Here is a 22,655-nt window from a genome sequence, read left to right as displayed (position 1 = left end):
CAATGGGGAACGGCACCCCGTCAGTCACACACACTCTGACCCTCAATGGGGAACGGCACCCTGTCAGTCACACACACACTGACCCTCAATGGGGAACGGCACCCCGTCAGTCACACACACTCTGACCCTCAATGGGGAACGATACCCCGTCAGTCACACACACTCTGACCCTCAATGGGGAACGGCACCCCGTCAGTCACACACACTCTGACCCTCAATGTGGAACGGCATCCCGTCAGTCACACACACTCTGACCCTCAATGGGGAACGGCACCCTGTCAGTCACACACACTCTGACCCTCAATGGGGAATGACACCCAGTCAGTCACACACACTCTGACCCTCAATGGGGAATGGCACCTCGTCAGTCACACACACTCTGACCCTCAATGGGGAATGGCACCCCGTCAGTCACACACACACTGACCCTCAATGGGGAACGGCACCCCGTCAGTCACACACACTCTGACCCTCAATGGGGAACGGCATCCCAGTCAGTCACACACACTCTGACCCTCAATGGGGAATGACACCCCGTCAGTCATACACACTCTGACCCTCAATGGGGAACGGCACCCCGTCAGTCACACACACTCTGACCCTCAATGGGGAACGGCACCCCGACAGTCACACACACTCTGACCCTCAATGGGGAACGGCACCCCGTCAGTCACACACACTCTGACCCTCAATGGAGAACGGCACCCCGTCAGACACACACACTCTGCCCCTCAATGGGGAACGGCACCCCGCCAGTCACACCCACTCTGACCCTCAATGGGGAATGGCACCCCGTCAGTCACACACTCTGACCCTCAATGGGGAACGGCACCACGTTAGTCACACACACTCTGACCCTCAATGGGGAATGACACCCCGTCAGTCACACACACACTGACCCTCAATGGGGAACGGCACCCCGTCAGTCACACACACTCTGACCCTCAATGGGGAATGACACCCCGTCAGTCACACACACTCTGACCCTCAATGGGGAATGACACCCCGTCAGTCACACACACACTGACCCTCAATGGGGAACGGCACCCCGTCAGTCACACACACTCTGACCCTCAATGGGGAACGGCACCCCGTCAGTCACACACACACTGACCCTCAATGGGGAACGGCACCCCGTCAGTCACACTCACTCTGACCCTCAATGGGGAACGGCACCCCGTCAGTCACACACACACACTGACACTCAATGGGGAACGGCACCCCGTCAGTCACACACACTCTGACCCTCAATGGAGAACGGCACCCCGTCAGTCACACACACTCTGACCCTCAATGGGGAACGGCACCCCGTCAGTCACACACACTCTGACCCTCAATGGGAATGACACCCCGTCAGTCACACACTCTGACCCTCAATGGGGAACGACACCCCGTCAGTCACACACACTCTGACCCTCAATGGGGAATGACACCCCGTCAGTCACACACACTCTGACCCTCAATGGGGAACGGCACCCCGTCAGTCACACACACTCCGACCCTCAATGGGGAACGGCACCCCGTCAGTCACACACACTCTGACACTCAATGGATAACGATACCCCGTCAGTCACACACACTCCGACCCTCAATGGGGAACGGCACCCCGTCAGTCACACACACTCTGACCCTCAATGGGGAACGGCACCCCGTCAGTCACACACACTCTGACCCTCAATGGGGAACGGCACCCCGTCAGTCACACACACTCTGATCCTCAATGGGGAACGGCACCCCGTCAGTCACACACACTCTGACCCTCAATGGGGAATGGCACCCCGTCAGTCACACACACTCTGACCCTCAATGGGGAACGGCACCCTGTCAGTCACACACACACTGACCCTCAATGGGGAACGGCACCCCGTCAGTCACACACACTCTGACCCTCAATGGGGAACGACACCCCGTCAGTCACACACACTCTGACCCTCAATGGGGAACGGCACCCCGTCAGTCACACACACTCTGACCCTCAATGTGGAACGGCATCCCGTCAGTCACACACACTCTGACCCTCAATGGGGAACGGCACCCTGTCAGTCACACACACTCTGACCCTCAATGGGGAATGACACCCAGTCAGTCACACACACTCTGACCCTCAATGGGGAACGGCACCCCGTCAGTCACACACACACTGACCCTCAATGGGGAACGGCACCCCGTCAGTCACACTCACTCTGACCCTCAATGGGGAACGGCACCCCGTCAGTCACACACACACTCTGACACTCAATGGGGATCGGCACCCCGTCAGTCACACACACTCTGACCCTCAATGGAGAACGGCACCCCGTCAGTCACACACACTCTGACCCTCAATGGGGAACGGCACCCCGTCAGTCACACACACTCTGACCCTCAATGGGAATGACACCCCGTCAGTCACACACTCTGACCCTCAATGGGGAACGACACCCCGTCAGTCACACACACTCTGACCCTCAATGGGAAATGACACCCCGTCAGTCACACACACTCTGACCCTCAATGGGGAACGGCACCCCGTCAGTCACACACACTCCGACCCTCAATGGGGAACGGCACCCCGTCAGTCACACACACTCTGACCCTCAATGGATAACGATACCCCGTCAGTCACACACACTCTGACCCTCAATGGGGAACGGCACCCCGTCAGTCACACACACTCTGATCCTCAATGGGGAACGGCACCCCGTCAGTCACACACACTCTGACCCTCAATGGGGAACGGCACCCCGTCAGTCACACACACTCTGACCCTCAATGGGGAACGGCACCCTGTCAGTCACACACACACTGACCCTCAATGGGGAACGGCACCCCGTCAGTCACACACACTCTGACCCTCAATGGGGAACGATACCCCGTCAGTCACACACACTCTGACCCTCAATGGGGAACGGCACCCCGTCAGTCACACACACTCTGACCCTCAATGTGGAACGGCATCCCGTCAGTCACACACACTCTGACCCTCAATGGGGAACGGCACCCTGTCAGTCACACACACTCTGACCCTCAATGGGGAATGACACCCAGTCAGTCACACACACTCTGACCCTCAATGGGGAATGGCACCTCGTCAGTCACACACACTCTGACCCTCAATGGGGAATGGCACCCCGTCAGTCACACACACACTGACCCTCAATGGGGAACGGCACCCCGTCAGTCACACACACTCTGACCCTCAATGGGGAACGGCATCCCAGTCAGTCACACACACTCTGACCCTCAATGGGGAATGACACCCCGTCAGTCATACACACTCTGACCCTCAATGGGGAATGGCACCCCGTCAGTCACACACACTCTGACACTCAATGGGGAACGGCACCCCGTCAGTCACACACACTCTGACCCTCAATAGGGAACTGTACCCCGTCAGTCACACACACTCTGACCCTCAATGGGGAATGGCACCCCGTCAGTCACACACACTCTGACCCTCAATGGGGAACGGCACCCCGTCAGTCACACACACTCTGACCCTCAATGGGGAACGGCACCCCGTCAGTCACACACACTCTGACCCTCAATGGGGAACGGCACCCCGTCAGTCACACACACTCTGACCCTCAATGGGGAACTGTACCCCGCCAGTCACACACACTCTGACCCTCAATGGGGAATGGCACCCCGTCAGTCACACACACTCTGACCCTCAATGGGGAACGGCACCCCGTCAGTCACACACACTCTGACCCTCAATGGGGAACGGCACCCCGTCAGTCACACACACTCTGACCCTCAACGGGGAACGGCACCCCGTCAGTCACACACACTCTGACTCTCAATGGGGAACGGCACCCCGTCAGTCACACACACTCTTACCCTCAATGGGGAACGGCACCCCGTCAGTCACACACACTCTGACCCTCAATGGGGAATGGCACCCCGTCAGTCACACACACTCTGACCCTCAATGGGGAACGGCACCCCGTCAGTCACACACTGACCCTCAATGGGGAACGGCACCCCGTCAGTCACACACACTCTGACCCTCAATGGGGAACGGCGCCCTGTCAGTCACACACACTCTGACCCTCAATGGGGAACGGCACCCCGTCAGTCTCACACACTCTGACCCTCAATGGAGAACGGCACCCCGTCAGTCACACACACTCTGACCCTCAATGGGGAACGGCACCCCGTCAGTCACACACACTCTGACCCTCAATGGGGAACGGCACCCCGTCAGACACACACACTCTCACCCTCAATGGGGAACGGCACCCCGTCAGTCACACACACTCTGACCCTCAATGGGGAACGGCACCCCGTCAGTCACACACACTCTGACCCTCAATGGGGAACGGCACCCCATCAGTCACACACACTCTGACCCTCAATGGGGAACGGCACCCCGTCAGTCACACACACTCTGACCCTCAATGGGGAACGGCACCCCGTCAGTCACACACACTCTGACCCTCAATGGGGAACGGCACCCTGTCAGTCACACACACTCTGACCCTCAATGGGGAACGGCACCCCGACAGTCACACACACTCTGACCCTCAATGGGGAACGGCACCCCGTCAGTCACACACACTCTGACCCTCAATGGAGAACGGCACCCCGTCAGTCACACACACTCTGCCCCTCAATGGGGAACAGTACCCCGCCAGTCACACCCACTCTGACCCTCAATGGGGAATGGCACCCCGTCAGTCACACACTCTGACCCTCAATGGGGAACGGCACCACGTTAGTCACACACACTCTGACCCTCAATGGGGAACGGCACCCCGTCAGTCACACACACTCTGACCCTCAATGGGGAAGGACACCCCGTCAGTCACACACACTCTGACCCTCAATGGGGAAGGACACCCCGTCAGTCACACACACTCTGACCCTCAATGGGGAACGGCACCCCGTCAGTCACACACACTCTGACCCTCAATGGGGAACGGCACCCCGTCAGTCACACACACACTGACCCTCAATGGGGAACGGCACCCCGTCAGTCACACTCACTCTGACCCTCAATGGGGAACGGCACCCCGTCAGTCACACACACACTCTGACACTCAATGGGGAACGGCACCCCGTCAGTCACACACACTCTGACCCTCAATGGAGAACGGCACCCCGTCAGTCACACACACTCTGACCCTCAATGGGGAACGGCACCCCGTCAGTCACACACACTCTGACCCTCAATGGGGAACGACACCCCGTCAGTCACACACACTCTGACCCTCAATGGGGAATGACACCCCGTCAGTCACACACACTCTGACCCTCAATGGGGAACGGCACCCCGTCAGTCACACACACTCCGACCCTCAATGGGGAACGGCACCCCGTCAGTCACACACACTCTGACCCTCAATGGATAACGATACCCCGTCAGTCACACACACTCCGACCCTCAATGGGGAACGGCACCCCGTCAGTCACACACACTCCGACCCTCAATGGGGAAAGGCACCCCGTCAGTCACACACACTCTGACCCTCAATGGAGAACGACACCCCGTCAGTCACACACACTCTGACCCTCAATGGGGAACGGCACCCCGTCAGTCACACACACTCTGACCCTCAATGGGGAACGGCACCCCGTCAGTCACACACACTCTGATCCTCAATGGGGAACGGCACCCCGTCAGTCACACACACTCTGATCCTCAATGGGGAACGGCACCCCGTCAGTCACACACACTCTGACCCTCAATGGGGAACGGCACCCCGTCAGTCACACACACTCTGACCCTCAATGGGGAACGGCACCCTGTCAGTCACACACACACTGACCCTCAATGGGGAACGGCACCCCGTCAGTCACACACACTCTGACCCTCAATGGGGAACGATACCCCGTCAGTCACACACACTCTGACCCTCAATGGGGAACGGCACCCCGTCAGTCTCACCCACTCTGACCCTCAATGTGGAACGGCATCCCGTCAGTCACACACACTCTGACCCTCAATGGGGAACGGCACCCTGTCAGTCACACACACTCTGACCCTCAATGGGGAATGACACCCAGTCAGTCACACACACTCTGACCCTCAATGGGGAATGGCACCTCGTCAGTCACACACACTCTGACCCTCAATGGGGAATGGCACCCCGTCAGTCACACACACACTGACCCTCAATGGGGAACGGCACCTCATCAGTCACACACACTCTGACAGTCAATGGGGAATGGCCCCCCGTCAGTCACACACACTCTGACCCTCAATGGGGAATGGCACCCCGTCAGTCACACACACTCTGACCCTCAATGGGGAATGGCACCCCGTCAGTCACACACACTCTGACCCTCAATGGGGAACGGCATCCCAGTCAGTCACACACACTCTGACCCTCAATGGGGAATGACACCCCGTCAGTCATACACACTCTGACCCTCAATGGGGAATGGCACCCCGTCAGTCACACACACTCTGACCCTCAATGGGGAATGGCACCCCGTCAGTCACACACACTCTGACCCTCAATGGGGAACGGCACCCCGTCAGTCACACTCTGACCCTCAATGGGGAACGGCACCCCGTCAGTCACACTCTGACCCTCACTCGGGGTCATCTCACACACACACACTCACATGTACATCTGTTAAGGGCACAGATCACTTATACCTGAGCCTGACCACGGTTTACAGTCTGCGTGAGAGACGGAGGGAGATGGAACTACCTGTATCCTCCTCAGTTCTGGGGTCAGTCCATCAGTGGTGTCAGCCTTGCCCCCAACTACCTTCCACACCGGCTGCTGGTGTGAAAGAGCACTGGGCTGGGTAGCGACACGGCTGAAGATATGATATAGGTGAACATGCAAAGTAAGGGAGTTGACATGTATCCGGGCCGCTGGAATGAAGAGTCCATTGTTCTCATTTCCCAAACTTCCTCAATGGACACAGCATCGGCAACAGCTCAGGGCAAGAAAAGGGCTCTGTGTGTCGGGACAGGAATGGACACATGGACCAGAGAGTTGAATTAAACCCATGAATTAGGGAGTGGGATAAACCCCTGACTAAACATTCTGCACTGGGATGTGTATCGGACACACAAGATACTGGGGAGCTCAGCAGGCCAGGCAGCATCGATGGAGAGAAATAAAGAGTGAACGTTTCGGGTCTCTTCAGCCCTTTACCTTCTCCACCTATCACCTCCCAGCTTCTCACTTCACCCTCCCACTCAGTTACCTTCCCCCTCACCTGGCTCCACCTATCACCTCCCAGCTTCTCACTTCACCCTCCCACTCACTTACCTTCCCCCTCGCCTGGCTCCACCTATCACCTCCCAGCTTCTCACTTCACCCTCCCACTCACTTACCTTCCCCCTCTTCTGGCTCCACCTATCACCTCCCAGCTTCTCACTTCACCCTCCCACTCACTCACCTTCCCCCTCGCCTGGCTCCACCTATCACCTCCCAGCATCTCACGTCACCCTCCCACTCACTTACCTCCCCCCTCGCCTGACTCCACCTATCACCTCCCAGCTTCTCACTTCACCCTCCCACTCACTTACCTCCCCTTCGTTTGGATCCACCTATCACCTCCCAGCTTCTCACTTCACCCTCCCACTCAGTTTCCTTCCCCCTCTTCTGGCTCCACCTATCACCTCCCAGCTTCTCACTTCACCCTCCCACTCACTCACCTCGCCCCTCGCCTGGCTCCACCTATCACCTCCCAGCCTGTGTTGCTTCTCTTCCCCCCACCTTGTTATTTCGATTTCTTCCCCGTCCTTTCCAGTCCTGATGAAGGGTCTCAGCACAAAACGTCCACTGTTCATTCCTCACCATGGATGCTGCCTGACCTGCTGAGTTTCTCAGCATTTTCCACAGATTTTCAGCATCTGCAGAATCTCGTGTGTATTTGTAACTGACATGGGCAGCAGGTAAGCACCTCTTTCACCCCAGACAGTTGAGGAAGTTTGGTATGGGCCCACAAATCCTAAGAACTTTCTACAGGGGCACAACTGAGAGCATCCTGACTGGCTGCATCACTGCCTGGTATGAGAACTGTACTTCCCTCAATCGCAGGACTCTGCAGAAAGTGGTGCGGACAGCCCAGCGCATCTGTAGATGTGAACTTCCCACTATTCAGGACATTTACAGAGACAGGTGTGTAAAAAGGGCCTGAAGGATCACTGGGGACCCGAGTCACCCCAATCACAAACTGTTCCAGCTGCTACCATCCGGGAAACGGTACCGCAGCATAAAAGCCAGGACCAACAGGCTCCGGGACAGCTTCTTCCACCAGGCCATCAGACTGATTAATTCACACTGATGCAACTGTATTTCTATGTTATAGTGACTGTCCTGGTGTACATACTATTTATTACAAATTACTATATATTGCACTTTGCCCCTTCAGATAGAGACGTAACGTAAAGATTTTTACTCATGTATGTGTAAGAAATAAAGTCAATTCAATTCTCCGTCTCCCTCCCTCCACAGTCTGTCTCTACCTCAATCTCCCCTCTGACTTTCACAGAATCACTCCCTACCCCCTCTCTCCTCTCCTTAACTTCATCTAGCCAAGATCACTCTGCCACCCTCCCGCCCCCCCGGTCTCTCTCTCGCTATCTCCACCTCCCCCAGACACCACAACCTCACCCTCGCCTCCCTCATTTCTTCACCTCTTGGCTTCCTCCAACCTTTCTCTCCCCTCCGTCTCTCCCTACCTGCCTCTCCCCTCGGACGTTCCCAACCTCCCCATACCCTTAGTCTCTGCGTACATCCCTCTTCCCTCAGTCTCTCACTAACCACATCTCCCCTCGCTCTTTCCCTACCTCCCTCTCCCCTGGTCTCTCCCTACATCCCTTTCTCCTCAGACTCTGACTACCTCACACTCTCCCCTCACTCTCACTAACTCCCTCTCCCCTCGGATCACTGGACCCGAAGTGCTCCCCATCACATACCTCAGTCACCTGACCTATCTCATTCCCAAACAAGAGATGAAACACTGCCCCTTCTTTAGTTGGTACCTCTATGTATTGCTGCAAAAAACTATCCTGCACACATTTTACAAACTCCAAACCATCCATCCCTTTGACAGAATGGGCTTCCTAGTCTATGTGTGGAAAATTAAAATCTCCCACAATCACAACCTTGTGCTTACTACAAATATCTGCCATCTCCTTACAAATTTGCTCCTCCAATTCTCGTTCCTCATTAGCTGGTCTGTAATACACCTCTATAAGTGTTACTACACCTTTCCCATTCCTCAATTCCATCCAAATAGTCTCCCTAGATAAGCCCTCTAATCTATCCTGCCAAAGCACCACTCTAATATTTTCTCGATCAAGCATTGCAACACCTCCCCCTTTGGCCCCTCCATTTCTATCACACCTGAAGCAACAAAATCCAGGAATATTTAGTTGCCAATCACACCCCTCCTGCAACCAAGTTTCACTAATGGCCTCAACATCGAATTTCCAGTTATCAATCCATGCTCTAAGCTCATCCACCCTTCTTACAATGCTCCTAGTATTAAAAGAGATGCATTTAAGAAACTCTCCACCTCTTCCTCTCTGTATATCTGTGACAGTGCAAAACAACTTTATTATAATTTTCTTCCTTCTTCCCTACATCTTCGGTCAGAGTGCTCCCCTTCTCTATCACCTGACTATCCTCCCTCACACACTGTCTACTAGCTTTCTCTATTTGTGAACTAACCTCCTCTCCCCTAGTCTCTTCAATTTGATTCCCACTCCCCAACCATTCTAGTTTAAAGTCTCCCCAGTAGCCTTAGCAAATCTCCCCACCAGAATATATTGGACCCTTAGGATTCAAGTGTAAACTGTCCTTTTTGTACAGGTCATACCTGCCCCCAAAAGAGGTCCCAATGATCCAGAAACTTGAATCTCTGCCCCCTGCTCCAATCCCTCAGCCATGCATTTATCCTCCACCTCATTCCATTCCTACTCTCACTGTCGCTTGGCAGAGGCAGTAATCCCGAGATTACTACCTTTGCGGTCCTTCTTCTCAACTGCCTTCCTAACTCCCTATATTCTCCTTTCAGGATCTCTTCCCTTTTCCTACCTATGTCATTGGTACCGATATGTACTGCGACCTCTGGCTCCTCACCCTCCCACTTCAGGATACCTTGGACGTGATCAGAAACATCCCGGACCCTGGCACCAGGGAGGCAAACTACCATCCGGGTCTCCTGATTACATCCACAGAATCGACCATCTGACCCCTTTACTATCGAGTCCCCTATTACTACAGCCTTCCTCTTCCTTTCCCTACCCTTCTGAGCTACAGGGCCGGACTCTGTGCCAGAGGCACGGCCATTGTTGCTTCCCCCAGGTGGGCTGTCCCCCCCCAACTGTACTCAAACAGAAGTACTTATTGTCAAGGGGTGCAGCCACTGCAGTACTCTGTAGTACCTGACTCTTCCCCTTCCCCCTCCTAACTGTAACCCACCTGTCTGCCTCCCGTGGCCCCAGTCTGACCACCTGCCTGCAACTTCTCTCTGTCAACTCCTCACTGTCCCTGACCAGACAAAGGTCATTGAGCTGCAGCTCCAGTTCCCTAACACGGTCCCTTAGGAGCTGCAGCTCGGCGCGCCTGGTGCAGATGTGGACGTCCGGGAGGCTGGGAGACTCCAGGACCTCCCACATCCGACACCGAGAACAACAAGCTGCCCTCACACTCATACTTCCCCTTTCCTCAAATAACAGGAAAAACTGAAACCTAAGCCTACCTTGCCTCGCCCGCTTCCACCTAAGCCCATTGAGCCAAAGCCCTTAAGCCTTCCTTCTGTTCCTGGCTCACTCCGCTGCCCGCTGTATAAGGCTGTGTTCCTTTTAAATCTTCCCCGCTTCACTACCCGACGTCACATGCCTCGCAGTCCCGTCTCTCTTAACCCCGATGAGAAGAACAAAAAATCAAAATGATTCCTGCCGCACTCCCGTTCTGATCCTCCAATTTCCTTCTCCAAAAATAAGTTTAATTCGATCTCTTCCCATCTCACTCATCCCTTGGGCTCACCATAACTCCCTCTCTACTAGGTTTCTCCTCATCTCATTCACCCCTCCTCCACTCCCTACCTCATTCCCTCCTCGGTCTCTCCTTACCTCGCTGTCTTCAACTCACTCTGCCCTCAGGCTCTCCCCAAGTCATTCGCCCCTCACTCTGCCAAACTCCTTGTCCCCATGTTCTCTGTCTATCTCAGTCTCCCCTCATCTCTCCCTACCACCCTCTGCCTCGGACTCTCCCTACCTTCCTTTTTCCTCATTCTCTCCCTACATTCCTCTCCCCTCTGTGTCTCATTATCTCCCTCGGTCTCTCACTACCACTGTCTCCCTTCGGAGCATCCCTTCCCCGTCTCCTTTGGGCACTTTCTAACTCTCCCTCCATGGTCTCTCCCTACTACCCTCCACCCCAGGTCTACTCCCATCTCCCTCTCCTCTGGGTGTCATATACAGTGCTTTGAAAAAGTATTCAGTCCCCACAACTATTTTCATGTATTACCTATTCTGCTTCTAAATTTAAAATATATCGAAGTAGGATATTTTGAGCTAATCCATGAAACAGTGTTCATCGTGTGAAATCAAATCAAAATTCCAAATCTGGTCAACAATTTGCTGAAAATTAAAAACCAAAGTTGTGAGGCTGAAAAAGTATTCATCCTCAATCACCCCATTTGCCGATGGAGAAAATTGGAGTATCACTTGAACAAATACCCCTCTCCCAGTAAGGGCTAACAGTATGGTAGATTTTCAACAGACCAAACCAAAATGAAGACTAAAGAGCATTCAAGACAAGTGATAATATCGAAGCACAAATTTGGGGAAGGGTACAAGACCATCTCAAAGGCACTGAACATTCCTCAGAACTCAGTGTAGTCCATCATGAATCAGTGGAAAAATACGAAACCACAGCCACACTGCCCAGGTCAGGCGATCTCTCTAAACTTAGTCACCGGAGAAGATTGGCACTTGTAAGAGAGGCTACTGTGACAACAGCAGTCACTCGGAGTGAGCTGCAGGAGTCAGTGGCTGCAACTGGAGATGACGTTCATGGCTCCACAATCTTTAAATCCTTGCACAAAACAAGTATTTATGGAAGAATGGCAAAGAACCAGCCCGATAACCCCATCTATACTGGAATGTATGGTATCCCATCCTGCTATGAAGATGATTTTCAGCAGCAGAGACCAGAAATCTAGTCAGGGGGCAATGGTTGATGGGGCAATGAATGCTGAAAAATACAGAGAGATCCTGGATAAAAACTTGCTAGCCTCTGCTAGAAAGCTTAAACTGGGAGAAGTTCATCTTTCAGCAGGACAACAAGCCAAATCACACTGCCTGAGAAACCATGGAGTGGCTTCAAATGAAGACAATTGACGTCCCTGAGTGGCCCAGTCAGAGTCCTGACCTTAACCCGATCAAACATCTCTGGCAAGACGTCAAGATTGCTGTCCACCAGCACTCCCAACGAACCTGGCACAGCTTGAGAAAATTTGCAAGGAGGAGTGGACAAACCTTGCTCCGTCACATTGTCACAGTTAATAGAGACTTATCTAAAAAGACTACTGGCTGTAATAGCTGTGAGAGGTGGTTCAACTGAGCACTGAGCAAAGGGGAATGAATGCTTTTGAACTGCTGACGTTCCAGTTTTAGAATTTTTAGTTTTTCATGCTTTACAACTTTCCCTGTTGTTTGGGCTCTACTGTGAAAAAGGGAGCATGTGATTCACAAATAAAAATTCTCAGTTAAATTGGTCAAAATCCCTGGTTGTAATATTCACGTATGTGATCAAAGGGTTGGGGACTGAATATTTTTACAAGGTACTCTAAGTACTTGATGAAAACTCTTTTTTTGTAATTTGAAGGACAACCGTTCAGTTGCACTCACATCTACTGTGATGAAGTACTTTGAGAGGTTAGTCATGGCCAGAATCAACTCCAGCCTAAGCGAGGCCCTGGACCTGCTGCAATTTGCCTGTCACCACAATAGGTCTACAGTGGATACAATCTCACTGGTTCTCCACTCGGCCTTGGATCACCTGGACAACAGCTCTGTCAGGTGGCTGTTTATTGATTACAGCTCAGTGATCAACACCATCACCGCCTCAGTATCAATCAACAACCTCAAAAACCTCCCTCTGTCACTGGATCCTTGACTTCTTCTTCAGGAGATCTCATGTTTACAATCTCACTGGTTCTACACTCGGCCTTGGATCACCTGGACAACAGCGATCCCTCTGTCAGGCTGCTGCTTATTGATTACAGCTCAGTGATCAACACCATCACAGCCTCAGTACCAATCAACAACCTCCAAAACGGGGTGGGGGGGGTGTCACGTGATGACGTAGGCTCGAGACGTTGGGAATCCAACTCCCTCGTAAAAAGTAATGAAATAGGGTTTAAGTGAAGAAGAGTTAACAAATACCTACTAGAATCTATTTATAAGCAACTCAGGATTATTTTTAGATATGGCTCCTAAACCGAAACAGAAGAAAGCTACTACTTCGAAGACTGCGCAAGTCGGCGGGGAAAAAGGCCTAACTGTCTCGGCGAAGCCTCGGACTCAAGTTGGATCTGCTCCCGGCGAAGTGCATGGCACTTCTGATGGTGCGGGACAGGAAGTTGCGGCAATGTCGGCGGTCTCTAAGAAGAAACGGCAAGAACAACGCATGCGTGAAGAAACAAGTATGCATGAACAGATACTAACAAAACTACAAATCCCAACTACGGCTGGAAGTGAATCGGAAGTGGAATCAGATTCTTTGGGAAACACAGATGAAGAAGAAGAGGAAAAGGAGGAGATTAAAGGAGACATAAGAGATATCCTGATATATATGATGAATGAATTAAAAGCTATAAGAACAGATGTAAGAAGGATGCAGAATACACTCGATAATGTGGTGGAAAAACAAAAGAAGATGGATAATAAAGTTAAAGAGAAGGAAGTAAAAATGGAAGAAAACACTGAAAGAATAGATAAGATAGAAGACAATAATCTTGCCTGGACAACACAAAGAAAACGGATATTGGAAAAAATAGATGCGCTTGAAAACTCTAGTAGACAAAATAATATTAAAATTGTTGGTCTTAAAGAAGGTACAGAGGGAGAAATTCCGATAAAATTCTTCCAAGAATGGATTCCGAAAATTTTGGAAACGAAAGAAGGAAGTCAAGTAATTGAAATTGAAAGAGCACATAGAGCTTTAAGACCAAAACCTCAACAAGATCAAAATCCAAGATCAATTTTGATAAAATGCTTAAGGTACCAAGATAAAGAAATGATCTTGAAGGCAGCTACTCAAGGTGCTAAAAAGAGAAATGGGCTATTGATGATAGAAGGGAAAAGAGTTTTTTTTTAATCCAGACATAAGTTATGATCTTCTGAAGAGGTGGAAGGAATTTAATCCAGTGAAAAAATTTTTATGGGAAAAGGGTTATAAATTTTTATTGAGCTACCCAGCAAAATTGATTATTTTCCTGGATAACGAAGAAGGAAGGTTTTTCGTTGACTACCGGAAAGCAGAGAAATTTGTACAAGAACTACCTGATATCCACGAGGGGGAGTAAAGAATTATAGAAATGAAGTGAACTAATGATGAAGACTGAAATAAGTTTGGAATAATAAGAAAAAAAATAGTTCAGGAGTATTAACTGGGAGTAGAGACAATAATTTTTTTCTGTTTCTTCACTAATATATTTTCTTTCTTTTTTTTTGCAGGGGAGCTGGAGAAGCTCCTGATCGATGGCTGTGAGTTTCACGTGTACAATCATGGCGATTGCCATGACCTGTAAAATGGGGGGGGGGGTAATGTTGTGTTCTTTTTATTCGCAACATTAGTGGGGGGGTATTTTGTTTAATTGTCTTATATATTAGTTATCTTTCTTCTATTTTTCTTCTTTTTTGCCTGGATGGTTGGGGAGAGACTCATAGCAACATGGAGAATTTTAAAGAGTTCCCAAGGTATTATGAATAATTAATTTACTTAATTTTTTAAGTTTTATTGTGAATGGACTTAATGGACCTGTGAAAAGAAAAAGAGTTTTAACATATATTAAGAAAATGAAAGGAGATATAGCTTTTCTACAAGAAACACATTTAACAGAAACAGAACATAAGAAATTAAAGAGAGATTGGGTTGGAAATGTCATTGCAGCTTCATTTAATTCAAAATCGAGAGGAGTTGCAATTTTGGTTAATAAAACTTTACTAATTAAATACAAAATGTAGTAATTGATTCTGTGGGGAGATATGTGATTATACATTGTCAAATTTTTTCAGAATTATGGACTCATGAACATTTATGCACCAAATGAAAATGATGCAAAATTCATACAAGAAGTTTTTTTGAACTTGGCTGATGCACATGATAAAATATTAATAGGTGGAGACTTTAATTTTTGTTTCGATCCAGTTTTGGATAGGTCAACTAAAGTCATTACAAAATCAAAAATAATAAAACTAACTTTATCATTAATGAAAGATTTATGCCTGATTGATATATGGAGAAAAATTAATCCAAGAGAAAAACACTATTCATTTTATTCAAATAGACATAAATCTTATTAAAGGATTGATTTTTTTTATAATCAAAAAATATTCAGGATAGAGTGAAAAGTGTGGAATATAAAGCAAGAATACTGTCAGATCATTCCCCCTTGATAATGACAATGATAAAGATGGATAAGGAGGAACTGATCTGTAGATGATTTAATTCAATTTTATTAAAATGTCAAGAATTTTGTGATGTTATAAAAAAACAGATTCAATTTTTTTTGATACGAATTTACATTCAGTTGAGGATAAAATTGTATTATGGGAAGCGATGAAAGCATATTTAAGGGGTCAGATTATAAGTTATACATCTAAAATTAAGAAGGAATACATGGCAGAAATAGATCAATTGGAAAAAGATATCATAAAGTTAGAAAAATAATCTCAAAGATACATGACAGAAGAAAAACGAAGACAACTTGTTAATAAAAAATTACAATATAATACACTCCAGACATATCGTACAGAAAAAGTAATTATGAGAACTAAACAGAAATATTATGAATTAGGTGAAAGATCACATAAGCTTGGCAGCTGAAAACAGAACAGGCTTCTAAAACAATAAATGCAATTAGAACAAGTGCAAATAAGGTTACTTATAAACCTTTAAAAATTAATGAAACTTTAAAAAAAACTTATACTGAACTATATCAATTGGAATCACAAAATAAGATTGCTGAGATAGATAATTTTTTATCAAAAATAACCCTTGCAAAATTAAATTTGGAAGAACAGAAAGGATCAGATATGCCCTTTACATTAAAAGAGTTGAAGAAGCTTTAGGATCACTTCAGAGTAATAAATCCCCAGGAGAAGATGGTTTTCCGCCTGAATTTTATAAAAAATTTAAAGATTTATTAATTCCTCCTTTTATGGAATTAATATATCAAGTGGAAAGAATGCATAAACTTCCACAATCTTTTTTAACATAATTGCCAAAAAAATATATAATCCTTTAAAACCAACATCATATAGGCCTATTTCTTTGTTGAATACAGATTATGAAATAATAACAAAAAATTTATATAATAGAATATCTAAATATTTACCAAAATTAATACATATGGATCAAACAGGTTTTATTAAAAACTGACAATCAATGGACAATATAACTCGGTTACGTAGTATAATTCATTTGGCACAAAAAAGAGAGGGAATGAGTGTGGCAGTTGCTTTGGATGCAGAAAAAGCATTTGATAGATTGGAATGGGATTTTTTATTTAAGGTATTGGAAAAATATAAGTTGGAAAATCTTTTATACAATGGATTAAAACTTTAAATACTAATCCTCAAGCTAAAGTTGTTACAAATGGTCAGATTTCAACACCATTTTGCTTAATAAGGTCAACTGGACAAGGCTGCCCATTATCACCTGCTTTATTTGTATTGGCAATAGAACCATTAGCTGAATTAATTAGAACAGATTCAGACATTGGGGGCTTTAGAGTTAATCAAGAAGAATATAAGATTAATTTATTTGCTGATGATGTTTTGATTTATTTAACAAACCCATTGCAATCTTTGCAAAGACTATCTTTTAGATTGGAAGAATATGGGAAAGTATCAGGGTACAAAGTAAATTGGGATAAAAGTGAAATTTTACCCCTTACCAAAATTACCAAAGGAAATTATAATCAATGTCGATTAGTAACTCAATTTCGATGGTCAATAAATGGGATAAAATATTTAGGTATTAGAGTTGATAATGATGTAAAAAAATTATATAAACAAAATTATTTGCCATTATTAAAAAAAAATAAAAGAGTATCTTGATAAATAGATGACGTTACCAATAACATTAATAGGTAGAGTTAATGCTGTAAAAATGAATATATTTCCTAGATTGCAATATTTATTCCAAACTTTACTAATACAATTTACTAATACAATTCAAGAACTGAATAACTATGTAAGGAAATTTCTTTGGAAAGGAAAGATGTCAAGAATATCATTGGAAAAATTGATAAATAAATTTGATTTAGGAGGGTTACAACTTCCAAATGATAAGAATTATTATAAAGCAAATCAACTTAGATTTATTGCGTCTTTTTTTGATGAAGAAAAAACGGCATGGATTAGAATAGAATTAGATAAGTTAGGAGAAAACATACCAGAAGATTTTATATATAAATGGGAATCCAAATGGATACCGGAAAAAAAAGAATCTCCTATATTAAGTCACTTGATTGATTTATGGAATAAGGTAAATAGGGATGATGAGATAAAGAAATCTTTATTAGCAAAAAGAACTTTAATTCAAAATAGGCTTATTCCTTTTATAATGGATAATAAACTTTTACATAATTGGTTCCAAAAGGGGATTAAATATATAGGTAATTGTTTTGAAGGAGGTATATTGATGTTGTTTGATCAATTAAAAAATAAATATAAAATATCAAACAACACTGTTTTCTGTTATTTTCAATTTAAAGCTTATTTACGAGAAAAGCTGGGTCAAACAATGTTGATGCCAAAACCTAGTGAAATAGAAATATTAATTCAAAGAGGAAAAATTAAAAATTTACATCCTGTATGTACAATTTGATTCAAAATCAGACAATTAAATCAGGAATTCATAAATCAAGACAAAAATGGGAATCTGATTTGAATATTAAAATTGATGGAAAAAGCTGGTCAAGATTATGTTCTGATAGTATGATAAATACAATAAATATTTGACAGATTAGTACAATATAATTTTTTACATCAATTATATATAACACCACAGAAAATAAATAGATTAAATTCAAATATGCCTGACCAATGTTTTTGATGTAATCAAGAAATTGGCACTTTTTTACATTCTACTTGGTCTTGTTTTAAAATTCAATCATTTTGGATAAATCTAAGACTTTTATTGGAACAAATTACTGGAGTACAACTCCCACATAGTCCAATATTATTTTTATTAGGAGACACTGAAGCGACAATACCAAAACTTAAATTGAATAAGTATCAGAAAAAATTTATAAAAATTGCATTGGCAGTAGCCAAAAAAGTTATCGCAGTTACTTGGAAATCTGATTTATATTTAACTATGGATCGTTGGAATAATGAAATATATAGTTGTATTCCACTTGAAAAAATTACATACAATCTAAGAAATGAATATGATATATTTTTGAAAATTTGGCTCCCATACCTACAAAAGATAGGATTAAATACATAGGTCCTTTGAAGATAAAATTATAAATTAATTGGAGAAAATTAAAAATTAAAATTAAAATTATTTTGAACTCCATGGAGCATGTGGGGATCCTCCGATATACAGGCAACCTTTCTCTTCTTTCTTTCTTTTTTTTTCTTTAAATAAGGGTTAAGGGGGGGAGGGTTAAGGGGGGGGAGGGTTAATATTATTTTTTCTCTTTCATACTACTTTATCAGTACATTTATTCTTTGTAATTTTCTAAAAAATTAATAAATAAATTAAAAAAAAACAACCTCCAAAACCACCCTCTGTCACTGGATCCTTGACTTCTTCATCAGGAGACCTCAGTCAGTGCAGATGGAAAATAACATTACCTGCTCACTGACAATCAACACCGGCACACCTCAAGGATCAAACTCAGCCAACTGCTCGATTCTCTCTCCACACCAACAACTGTGTGGCTCGGCACAGCTCAATCACCATCTATAAATTTGCCGATAACACAACTATTGCCAGCAGAATTTGAGATGGTGACGGGGAGGCGTACAGGAGTGAGTGGATCAGCTGGTTGAGTGGTGTCATAACAACAACCCTGCACTCCACGTCAGTAAGACCAAGAAAATGATTGTGGACTTCAGAAAGGGGAAGTCAAGGGAATACACACCAGTCCTCATCGAGGGATCAGCAGTGGAAAGGGTGAGCAGTTTCAAGCTACTGGGTGTCAACATCTCTGAAGATCGATCCTCAGACCAACATATTGAGCCAATTATAAAGAAGGCCCAGCAGTGGCTACATTTCATCAGGAGTTCGAAGGACTTGGTCTGACTCCAAATACACTCGCAAATCTCTACAGATGTACAGTGGAGAGCATTCTAACTGGTTGTATCACCGTCTGGTATGGAGGGCCACAGCACAGAATCAGAAAAAGGTGCAGAATACTGTAAACTCAACCAGCTCCATCATGGACACACGCCTCCCCAGCATCGAGGACATCTTCACAAGTAACGCCTCAAAACAGCAGCATCCATCATTAAAGACCCCCATCACCCAGGAAATGCCTTTTTCTCCTTGCTGCTGTCAGGGAGGTGGTACAGGAGCCTGAAAACACACACTCAACGCTTCAGGAACAGCTTCTTCCTCTCCGCCATCAGATCTCTGAATGGACAATGAACCCATTGACACCACTGTAAAAACTTTTTATGCTCTGTCTTTGCACAACTTTTTTTTATTTAAATATATTTCTTCTTGTGATATATAGTTTTTTTTTATCTTGTACTGTAGTGTACTGCCACAAAACAACAAATGACATGACATATACCAGTGGTATCAGACCTGATTCTGATCAATCAAACCCTTTCCTCCTACACAGCTCTCCATTCTTCTACCATCCATGTGCCTATCTATGAGTTTCCTTACACACCCTATCAAATATTGAAAGGCTGGAGAGAGTGGACACAATCGTGTCCGATAGTGGAGGAGTCTCGGACCAGAGGGCACAGCCTCAGAATACAACGACATCCCTTTAGAACAGAGATAAGCAGGAATTTCTTTACCCGGAGTGTGGTGAATCACTGAAGTTCATTACCACAGACGACTGTGGAGGTCACGTCATTGGGGATACACTCAGTGGCCACTTTACCAGGTACACCTGCACACTTGTCCATTAATACAAATATCTAATTAGCCAATTACACTCTGCACATAATAAAGTGGTCACTGAGGGCACATAGTTACACTGATTCCAAGAGCAACACACACAAAATGCTGGATGAACTCAGCAGGTCAGCCAGCTTAGACAGAAAAGAATAAACAGTCAACATTTCAGGCTGAGACTCTGTGGTGAACTGTCTGGACACGCCCCCTGCTGACTGCACCCGTGACTCCTCCCACAGACCCCTGTATAAAGGCGATTGAGGCCTGAGCCCGGCCTCTCAGTCTCCAGGATGTAGTATGGTGGTCACTCACTGCTTGTTCCTTCTTCCAGTCAATAAAAGCCGATATCTCGCCTTTACATCTCAGAGTGAGTTATTGATGGTGCTTCAGACTCTTCATCACGACTGGAAAGAAGGACTGGGAAAAAAAAAGATGGACTGCTCCTCTTGCTTCCCGGTCCTGATGAAGAAACTTGGCCCGAAATATTGACTGTTTACTCTTCTGCATAGATACTGCCTGGCCTGCTCATTTCCTCCAGCATTTTCTGCCTGTTGCTATTCACGGGGCAATTTATAAAGACCAATTAACTGACTAACCGGTACATCTTTGGACTGTGGGAGGAAACCGGATTACCCAGAGGAAACCCACAGAGGGTGGTACGAATGCAGAATGAGCTGCCACTGGAAGTCATTGAGACAGGTACGATAATAACATTTAAAAGGCACCTCTGCCCCACGGTGATGCTCGCCTTGGTAACGTCACCCAGCTCCGCCCCTGACCCAGTCCGTCTCTCATTCACACCGTCAGCCACCTCCCACTCCTGCACTCTGCTCTCCACACACTCTGCTGGCTGTGCCTGAAATTGCCCCAAACCCCTTCACCCACCACCATTCACTAATCTGGTTAAGTAACATACAACCCAACTTTGCTTTCACATCCCAACATAGACTCACCAGTTCCTCCCAGTGTAATCTCCTCCAGCCTCTCAACACTCCCTCCAGTCCCAGCCTCTCGGAGTGTAATCACTGCATTTCCAGCCGTGCCTTCTCCTCAGTCTTCAAGCCTGAGATTCTCTGCTGAAACCTCTCTGCCTCCCCATCTCCCTCCACTCCCTACTGTTGTTTCACCAAACCGGGTATCTGGACGTTTCTGATCACCAGCTCTAATGCCGTGTGTCCTGGTGTCAAATTGCATTCATAATGTTCCCCAGGTCCCTTCAGTACTTTTCCCCATTAAATACAGGCTGTCTCTGCTCATCTACAGAAACAATAAATAACATCTACTCCCTCTTACTGTACACAGCACGCAGTTTGTCCCTACAAGACATTACTCACCAAGAAAACCCAGGATCAGCAGCACAACCCTCAGTTCAGCCGGTGACATTCTGGAAATGAAAGACTGGAATTAACTCAGTGAGAAATGACACACTGGGGCGGAGGACAAGGTGTAAATGGGGATGGGAACTGAGGATGGAAAGGGATATCCACCTACAGTGGGATAGATACATCACACCCTCACTGAAACCCCACAGACAGAAGTGGGATCTCTTTATCTCCCTCACTGAACCCAAAGATAGAGATGAAACCTCCCTCAGTGAGAACTCAGAGGTGAGATACTCCAGAGTCCCCATGGAAGGAGGTGAGATCTCCCTCTCTGGATCACACATACAGTGAGTTCTCCGTGACTGAGACCCCAGACAGAGGTGAGAAATCCCTTTCTGAAACCTCACAGATGGATGAGACAGAGGAGCTCCATCTACCTTCATTTATTTACACTCTCTCTCTCTCTCTCTCTCTCTCTGCATCACCCACACACAAACACAGAACACAAGACAAATTTCCAGATTCAATCAGTCTGGGTGATGTCTACTCACGTGTGACTCCCGATGAGGTGTTGCTGTGTGAACTGGAGGGAGATGGGACCACCTACAACCTCCTCACTCTCTGCTGTGAGTGGTGTCAGACGCAGCGACAGGTCAACGACTACTTTCCGCATCGGCTTCTCGAAGCAATGAAACCAGAACTGGGCGGTGGAACAGTTGACGTATGTTTTGAAAAAGTATGCAAAGCAAACAAACAAACGTCATGTATCCTGAGCCTCTGTAATGAAGAGCCTATTGTTCCCAGTCAGTGAGCTTCCTCTAACAACCACAGTGATGGGTCAGTATTGAGCAGAGGGACAGGAATGGACACAGGTGCTGGAGAGGAAATAGTCACAGGATTACTGTTGCCAGGTTTATAATGGGTCAGTATTGTGGAGAGGAAGGTGTAGATCGTCTGTAATGGACAGCAGACATTAGAGGGGGAGTGGACACAGGATAAACCCCCGGTCAGGTTGGCAATGGGTCAGTAACGGGGAGTGGACCGTGTACAG

General features: G+C 46.7%; 1 protein-coding gene and 1 long non-coding RNA gene across 2 annotated transcripts in view; one reads left to right on the top strand and one right to left on the bottom strand.

Annotated features, from left to right (window-relative positions):
- The first annotated feature begins 13,268 nt into the window (after positions 1–13,268).
- LOC132389268 (uncharacterized) lies at positions 13,269–14,733 on the top strand. The gene is made up of 2 exons (XM_059961761.1): positions 13,269–14,191; positions 14,648–14,733. The coding sequence occupies exons 1-2, from the start codon at positions 13,398–13,400 to the stop codon at positions 14,679–14,681; spliced, it is 828 nt and encodes a 275-aa protein (XP_059817744.1). The 5' UTR covers positions 13,269–13,397; the 3' UTR covers positions 14,682–14,733.
- A 6,904-nt stretch (positions 14,734–21,637) lies between these two features.
- LOC132389267 (uncharacterized) overlaps positions 21,638–22,655 on the bottom strand; it is a 39,603-nt gene continuing 38,585 nt past the window's right edge. The window contains exon 9 of the long non-coding RNA XR_009510470.1: positions 21,638–21,666. This is a non-coding gene — a long non-coding RNA (uncharacterized LOC132389267). The remainder of the gene's footprint in view (positions 21,667–22,655) is intronic.

Source organism: Hypanus sabinus, unplaced genomic scaffold (genome assembly GCF_030144855.1).
Source record: "Hypanus sabinus isolate sHypSab1 unplaced genomic scaffold, sHypSab1.hap1 scaffold_520, whole genome shotgun sequence".
In the NCBI taxonomy this organism is placed as follows: Eukaryota; Metazoa; Chordata; class Chondrichthyes; order Myliobatiformes; family Dasyatidae; genus Hypanus; species Hypanus sabinus.
The sequence above is the reverse complement of the archived record's forward strand: the minus strand, read 5'-3'. Positions and strand labels throughout refer to the sequence as shown.